General features: G+C 39.1%; 1 protein-coding gene across 1 annotated transcript; it reads left to right on the top strand.

The window, feature by feature from the left end:
* Nucleotides 1–1,740: 1,740 nt before the first annotated feature.
* On the top strand, nt 1,741–7,967 carry si:ch211-232m10.6 (uncharacterized protein LOC572203 homolog). The gene is made up of 6 exons (XM_058405170.1): nt 1,741–2,066; nt 3,097–3,291; nt 3,792–3,839; nt 6,416–6,574; nt 7,141–7,252; nt 7,357–7,967. The coding sequence occupies exons 1-6, from the start codon at nt 1,871–1,873 to the stop codon at nt 7,757–7,759; spliced, it is 1,113 nt and encodes a 370-aa protein (XP_058261153.1). The 5' UTR covers nt 1,741–1,870; the 3' UTR covers nt 7,760–7,967.
* Nucleotides 7,968–8,492: the final 525 nt, after the last annotated feature.

The raw sequence follows: 8,492 nt of genomic DNA, 5'->3' as shown, positions 1-8,492 counted from the left end.
CCTCCAAATCATTTAATTCAGGTGTTGTTTTTCAGGGGTTGGGCTCAGTCCCTTTTAGTTCCAGTGAAAGGAACTCTTAATGCTTCAGCTTCATACCAAGACATTTCGGACAATTTCATGCTCCCAACTTTATGGGAACAGTTTGGGGATGACCCCTTCCTGTTCCAACATGACTGCACACCAGTGACCAAAGTAAGGTCCATAAAGACATGGATGAGTGAGTTTGGTGTGGAGGAACTTGACTGACCTGCACAGAGTCCTGACCTCAACCCCATAGAACACCTTTGGGATGAATTAGAGTGGAGACTGTGAGCCAGAACTTCTCGTCCAACATCAGTGTGTGACCTCACAAATGCGCTTCTAGAGGAATGGTCAAAAATTCCCATAAACACACTCCTAAACCTTGTGGAAAGCCTTCCCAGAAGAGTTGAAGCTGTTATAGCTGTAAAGGGACAACTCCATATTACATTCATGTGCATGGAAAGGCAGATGTCCCAAAACTTTTGGCAAAATAGTGTATATCTGTGTATATATATATATATATATATATATATATATATATATATATATATATATATATATATATATATATATATATATATATATATAAAGAGTCCTGTAGCTTAGATACTTGTGAAGTGACACGCATCTGTCTCTCAAATAAAAAAAAAAACCCTCAAAAGCATTGCAGCAAGAACAGAGACGTGGTTAAAGGGAAAGGCCGAGGGTATGAGTGAGGCAGCAGATGAGAGCAGAAGGAACAGATGGCCTTAAAGAATGGATTAAAGGAATCTGGGTGAGTTTGAGATAAAAAAAGAAAAAATGAAAGAAAGAATGAAAGCACAGTGACAGGGTGACAGAGAGAAAGCATGAAAGGTGACTGGACGATGGAGGACGCAGAAGCTGGGTCGAGTGTCAGGGAGGTAAGTTCCTGCAGATTTTTGTTGATTGATTATTTGTTGAAAAATAATTAGACGGTGTTAGTAGACAGTAGGCTGTTCTTTAAAATAATAATAATAATAATAATAGTTATTATTATTATTATTATTATTATTATTATTATTATTATTATTATTATTATTATTATTATTATTTTAAAGATCTACCAACTGTCTATTAACACCTAAATTCTTTAAAATATTTTTATAAAAATTTTAATGTCATTTTAATAATCATTGTTATGGTATTGCAATATAATTACATTTTATTTATTTATTTATTTATTTAATTTTTTTTTTATTGCAATTAAATCATTATTGATTTTTAATGGATTTATTGAGATCAGTAACAGCCTTCCAGTCAGCTGTGTTTGTGAGAGATTTTGATATCTAGTGTTATAGCAGTGAACAGCTTCAGCCAGGTTTACTAAACTGAGACGGCTGTGTTCCCAACGAGAAGTACACAGTCTGCTCAGAAATACGTGTATGTAGAATTTTTACAGAATTAACCAGAATGTGTTTATCTTTGTGAAGGAATATGGTGTGATTATGGGATTTTAGCATAAGGAATAGATTATTTAGGAAATTTCTTCAGTTCCGCTGTGAATCCAGATGATTCCTGCACTTAATTACAGCAGGAGGATTTATTCCAGCATCCAGCTGAAGACCAGCTTAAGACTTCTGTTGTCTTCGCACATCTGTCTGCTCTGTCACTCTTTAAATCCTCTGTTTCTCTTCCACAGATCTGCTGATCCTTGAAACTGAGATTATTTTTACATCTGTTCCAAGCAGAGCACTCATCCCCTCCTCACACACTCATCTCATCCATAACCCTTTCTCTCCATCTTCCCTTCTCATAATCCCGTCTTATTCAGGGTCTTTATTCCACCTTCCACATTTGTTTCTTTCTCTTGTTCGTTTCTTCGTCCGTCATGTTAAAGCGGATGTCCAGACGCAGCCGCTCTCTGCTGTCCCTCTGTCTGACCTCTCTGGCCCTGACGCTCTCTGTGCTGGCTTTCTGCACCTCTTACTGGTGTGAGGGGACACACAAAGTGGTAAAACCTCTCTGTTTGTCTCCTGTGAAGATGAAGAACTGCGGACAGAACGACAGCCAGCCCTATACCACCGGTAAGAAGCTTCTGAGAAGCATTTTGCAGACGGATTTTGCTAGGAGGCAAGGTTAGAAAAACAACTCCTGGCAATTAAAACTTAGGGAATCATCACACTTCATTTTGTCATTTATAGCAAACAAACAAATCACACAAATGACCCAATAAAAGGTTTTGTTCAATTATATATATATGGTATATATTATTATTATTATTATTATTATTATTAATTGCATGTCTTTTTCCAAATCAAGTAGAGGAAATGTGGAATTTGGAAATATGGAAGTATGGATTGAGGAAAATGATCGAATCATAAACAAAACACAATTAGTACTTAGTTTTTAATTAGTAATTAGTACTGTTTTTATGCACGAGGTCTGAATGGTCTTACTGTATAAAGCTTTGAAGCTGACAAAAGTTTTATTTGAAATATAATGACTTATAGTAGTAACAGGGCAGTAGTGGCTCAAGTGGTTAAGGGTCCAGGTTGTTGATCAAATGGTCAGGGTTCAAGCCCCAGCACCACCACTGTTGGGCACTTGAGCAAGGCCCTTAACTTTCTCTGCTCCAAGGGAGCGCTATCATAGCTGCCCCTACCCTCTGACCCCAACTTCGTCAACTGAGATATGCAAAAAAAGCAGAAAAGAATTCCAGTGTGTTGGTGATAATAAAGGCTTCTAATTAATTCACTTGAATGAATGCATTAAATGATTAATTAGACTATTTACATTTGGGTCAGTGTATTTTTTTTTTAATTATTTTGCTAGGTGTTTGTCATTAAAAACACAATTCAAAGTAAAATCTCTTTGTCTTGTCATATAAATAAAAATTAAGCATGGTGTATAATTTTCTAAAATGTTAATGAAATCTTTAAATGTCATTTTTTCCCCATTTCTTAAGTGCTGTAAGAGTGTGCCAAAGGGAAACATGTAGCTGTAAAACTATACAGTAGAAAATGTTCAAATTGGACCACGTGACCTGGAAAGCTAACTCTTTTCCATGTGTTCCACACGCTTTCCCATCTAACTCCGCTCCAAACCCTGACACAGAGAGCCCAACTCCAGACCCCAAAACTCCTGAGGGCAATGCGACAGTTTCTCTGAAGCAGAAGGAGGAGCAAGCCCTAATGATGGCAAAGAAACTGGCCAATGCAGTGCACTATATCTGGGAAACAGGAGAGGACAAATACATGCTCAGATACTTTCACACCGGGTTCTGGCTGTCCTGTGAGAAACACCATAGTGGTGAAGGTAAGGGAGTTGGTGTTTTTCTGATAGTTGTCTGTTTCTTCTCATCAAGAAGATCTGGATGAATCTGAAGACACTTCAGTTCTGTGAGTCATGTGACTTCCTTTCTCCTTGCTTGACAGGAGCCAATAATTATTATTATTAGTAGTAGTAGTAGTAGTAGTAGTAGTATTGACATAGTACTTACAAAAAAGCGTTTATATTTATATATAAATATAAATTATACTTATATATTTATAAGCGTCACAAAAATATATGTTTAAAAAAAGTCTTGAAAAGGAAGAAAATAACCTTTATGTAATTTTTGAGAATAAAACACTAATAAAACTTGATTATCCCGTAAACTAATCTAAGGCATATCTGCTTTAAACATGCCTGGCATTGTACAATGCTCCAGAATTATGCAGATTTCTAATGATATTGAACAAAATTATTTATTAATAACAATTTAAAAGGATTCAAAATTATACTAGAAAGTCATTTTGTTTCTGTTTCAGGAGAAAAATGTCGAAGTTTCATTGAATTGACTCCTGGAGAAGCGCAAGGTAAACACGTGTACTATTCTTCTGTGAACAGCAGGGTGGTGAATATCATCTGGACACCACATTGTGGGGCATGAACATGTATACCAACACCGGGGATAAATACTCACACCGTCATACAGTCAACGTTCTCTTGAAACCTTCTCACCACACTCTGCTTGTAGTGTTTGATAAACCACAGTTACATATGTAACTAGCACTCTTATGTAAATATCACCTGGATAACATGTGACATAATACCATAAAGAACCAACCCACCTTAGGACAGACTGGAAAGATGTTTGGAGGTGACCTTAAAGAACCTGGAGAAGGTGCACAGTGATGCCTAGGTAGCTTTGGTGCAGATATCTGGAGCTTACACATCTAAGTTCTCTGTCTTTCACTGTCGAGCTATACATCCCAACCCAAGCTCCCATTGTTCTGAGTTCCCAGTGTGTCATCACTTCTTCTCCTGAATGGATCAGGCAGTGTGATCTGCCTGATCCATTCAGACGCTCTACCCCTGGATGGAGTCTCATGGTTTTGTGGTGCTCACTGCTGCTGTGGATCGATCTGCGTGGACAGCCTGTGACCCAGGGGACTGCTGTGGACAGAGTCACATGGAGACTATCTCTCCGTCTCTGAAATGCCGTTGCATCAGTCGGCTTTCAGCAGAAACTACACTGACCTACTAGTTCCTCAAGATCTCTTGGCTGCTGTTGCAGACATTATCAACAGTTACATTATTTACTGTCCAGTGTCACCCAAATGAGGATGAGGTTCCCTTCTGAGCCTGGTTCCTCTCAAAGTTTCTTCGAAACTCATCTCAGGGAGTTTTTCCTCACCATTGTCGCCTTAGGCTTCTCATTAGGGATAAATGTTAGGGATAAATATATGAGATAAATATTAATTTAACTGTCCATTGTTAAAAGCGCTATACAAATAAAATAAACTGAAATTGAATTGAATTATGTAATGCCCGTAAGGAGGAGACACTCTTCATAGTGAGGCATGTTACATTAGGCCCAGGTGTCCCCAAGGGGACAGGAGGATCATCTGGTATCTTATCTCTGTGGCAGATGAACAGTTGGTCTGATGAACAAATCGCTGATAACTGGACATCACAAGAACACTCAGCTACCTCAGTTGATTGGTTAATTAAACCCTAAGGTCAAGTTAGTAAAAAGGTCAGCCTGTAGTGATATTCATTTTACTTCAGAATCCTTCAAGGCCTTATAACGGCAGGTCTTAATGGACAAGTGTACAAGGGTGAGAACCCCCACAAGGGTCTATGGAGTTGACAGTGCATTTGAAGGTGTCTTGTGGTTATTAACAAATGTGTGGTTAGTGTATGAGATCCCATCCATGCTTGCTGCAATGTTCACTGCTTTGACCTACAACATACTTGGGGAATTTCCACTGTCTAGATGTCTGTGCAGTAAGGAACTGGTCAGTGCACTGGATCCAGATGATGGGCTGAAGGACCTGAAAGTAGGCACATAGTTGTCTGAGATACAGGGGAAATGGAGAGAACCCCATCTCTGAACCTTTCATGCATGCTAGCAGAGTACAACTAGCAAGCTAACTGGTGGACAACATGGACTTTTTGGTGGTAGACCGCTCAATCCATCCATCCTGTAGCACAGGGTCACAGGGACCCCGGAGTCTATCCCAGGGAAGTCCTCTGGAGGCTGCTGACCATCTCAGGGAACAATCACACACACACTCACACAACCATTCACACACTACAGATAGTGTTGAGATTACAATAAGCCTACCTGTGTTTGGGATGGTGAAGGAAACCAGAGTACCCAGAGGAAATCCCTGAAGCACAGGGAGAACATCAATATTTTGTGCACACAGGGCTGAAGCAGGGATCAAACCCCAACTGGTTGGTATCCCAACTACTCAAACACACCAGTATATTCAAAGATCTTTAGATAGTCAGATGACAGGCTGTGTGAATTCAGGCCAAACTCAGAGCCATGGGAAAGCCTCAGCACGACTAACAACAGAGTGGAAATAAGACATGAACATTAGTAGGTAAGTGAAGGAACCCAAACTCCAGCTGGTAGCACTTACAGATAGCTCCAGAAGAATTGAGCATAATCACTACAGCCATGAAAATGTATACAGAAATGAAAAAAGAGAGATCAGGGCTTGGGTTCAACTGGGAGTATGTCTCCAGCTTTAGGTCAGTTTGCACAAATATGCACAGAAGAAGAAGAAGAAGAAGAAGAAGAAGAAGAAGAAGAAGAAGAAGAATAATAATAATAATAATAATAATAATAATAATAATAATAATAATAATAATAATAATAATAATAATAATAATAATAATAATAATGCTGGCTACAGATAATGGTTTCTGATTTTGTTGAGCTCTTTTATTTATACCCAAAAGGGTATCTGGATAATATTTACCACTCCACAAAGTGCTTGTACATGGTGTGTGATTCCAACTTTAGGCGTTGTATATGACCAGAATGGGTTTATAAGGTTACAAAAATTGTTTAAATTTTTAAGGTAGATTTTTTAACATTAACAATAAAGAAGAATGTCATTGTCTTACATGTCTGGGTTTTTTTATATATCTTCAGGGGTTCTTTGGCTCTCTCTGTTCTCCGAGTTCATGTATATCACTCTGCTGGCCATGGGATTCCTTATGATGTGGATGGAGCTGCTGTTACTTTGCTTAAATAAGGAAATGTATGCACTCAAGATCAATGCCTTTGCTGCCGTTTGCACCGTTCTCTCAGGTGAGGACGCATTCAGTAACACAGATAATTTACTTTATATTGCCATATTTGTGGACATCAGATCATCACACCCAAATATGTTTGTTGAACATCCCATTTCAGATTTATCCCTCTTAATAACCTCCACTCTTCTGTGAAGTCTTTCCACTAGATGTTGGGGGGATTAGTGATCACTCAGCTACAAGAGCATTAGTGAGATCAGAGTGAGGAGGTCTGGGGTTCAGTCGGTGTTCCAGTTCATCCCAAACATGTTCAGTGGGGTTGAGTCAGAGTCAGAGCTCTGTACGAGTTCTTCTACTCCAACTTTAACACACCATGTCTTCATGCTTTGAAGGGGCATCATCACACTGGAACAGGGTTCGAGTCTCTTAGTTTTATGGGAAATTACAGCACACAAAGTCATTCTAGACAATTCCATGCTTCAACATTTGTGGCAATACAAATGTGGGCAAGACCCACTTTAGAGCGTGAATATCATATGGCCACATACTTTTGGCCGTGTAGTGTATAATACTGGGCAATTTTATTTCCTGTTGTAAATTTCTATGCCATTGTTTGTGTTTCAGGAATGATGGGGATGGTAGCACATATGATGTATACTACAGTGTTTCAGTTGACTGTGAGCATTGGTCCTAAAGACTGGAGACCTCAGACCTGGGATTACGGCTGGTCATTTGCGTATGGCTTAACTATTTATCTCTTTTAAACATTTTTTCAGCAACTAACTAATATCCTCTGTGCTGTTTGGTTTAACACTAACACACAGCGACCTTTCCTTCCAGTCTGGCTTGGATTTCTTTCAGCTGTTGCATGGCTGCGGCTGTCTTCACCCTAAACTCCTACACCAAGATGGTGATCGAGACGAATCACCGTGCCCGGATTCACCTGGAAGAGGCGGCCAGCCACGCCCCTCCTTATGACGATATAATCATGGCCGGAGCTATCGGCAGCATCTACTCCATCAACCTTCCTCTTCAACACTGCCAGCAAGGGAAGTTGATTGACACCACATGGCCCTCTAGAAAGGAGGTTCTTCCTAGGGTGATGATGGAAGGAATGAACTCTGATGGACTGGTGATGTTGGGAAGGTGTGGGACACAGGGCTGCGAGGACTGCGAGAGAGAGATGGACAAGATAACGGATGTGTTGGAGAAAGAATGCGACGAAGAGGACGATGAAATATGAGAGGACGGAAGCCAAAAAAAAAATGTGGTGCTATATATAAAGGCGTGGTGGAATTAGATGTATAGCGAAGCCCTGAAAAGCATGTTGGGAAATAATTTGTTCCTCAATCAAATCTCCATGTTTTTTTTACCTGTCCATAGTTAGAAAGGCTTCCTTATTATTCTAAAATATGAGAAAATAAATAAACATTTCCATATGCAAAATCTGAATGGGTATTATGTGTGCAAATGTGAAACGCTTAAAGTATGAAAGGAAAAAGAATTCCAACATAAATAAAATCTTTTTTTCAGAGGAAACCCGAATTATAAATGCTGGAACACTCGCACAGAATGGAATGAAGATGGTGTGTAAATATCATACACTTTTGTGACAATAAACAAGAGATTTTCATTTTACTGACCACTGCATATGGAATAGTGGTCCTGGTGCTTTCAATAAGCAGATAATGGGAAAATAAAATCCAAGACTTTAAACTTAAAGCTTGACTCTGTGTCCTTCTGAATCATAATCCATCTCAAACATTTAACTTATTGTATTCTATATTTAAGGTTTGTTCTTAGTTTTAAGAATATCTAGAGAGAGAGAGAGAGAGAGAGAGAGAGAGAGGGAGGGAGGATTGAGACAAATTAAAGAAGTTGAGAAGAAATTAAAGGGCTGAATCCCAGGTTAGATAACTGGGTGCAAAACTGGTCATGGGTTGGGGGAGGGGCAATCACAGCAATATTGGACAATA

Source organism: Hemibagrus wyckioides, linkage group LG12 (genome assembly GCF_019097595.1).
Source record: "Hemibagrus wyckioides isolate EC202008001 linkage group LG12, SWU_Hwy_1.0, whole genome shotgun sequence".
Classification (NCBI taxonomy): Eukaryota; Metazoa; Chordata; class Actinopteri; order Siluriformes; family Bagridae; genus Hemibagrus; species Hemibagrus wyckioides.
This window is presented reverse-complemented; position numbering and strand designations above follow the sequence as displayed.

Bases quoted from the DNA above. Each gene is read 5' to 3' on its own strand.
- si:ch211-232m10.6 (XM_058405170.1), top strand. From the start codon at position 1,871: ATGTTAAAGCGGATGTCCAGACGCAGCCGCTCTCTGCTGTCCCTCTGT. The intron at 2,067-3,096 runs GTAAGAAGCTTC...ACCCTGACACAG, and splicing joins CAGCCAGCCCTATACCACCG to AGAGCCCAACTCCAGACCCC. The intron at 3,840-6,415 runs GTAAACACGTGT...ATATATCTTCAG, and splicing joins GACTCCTGGAGAAGCGCAAG to GGGTTCTTTGGCTCTCTCTG.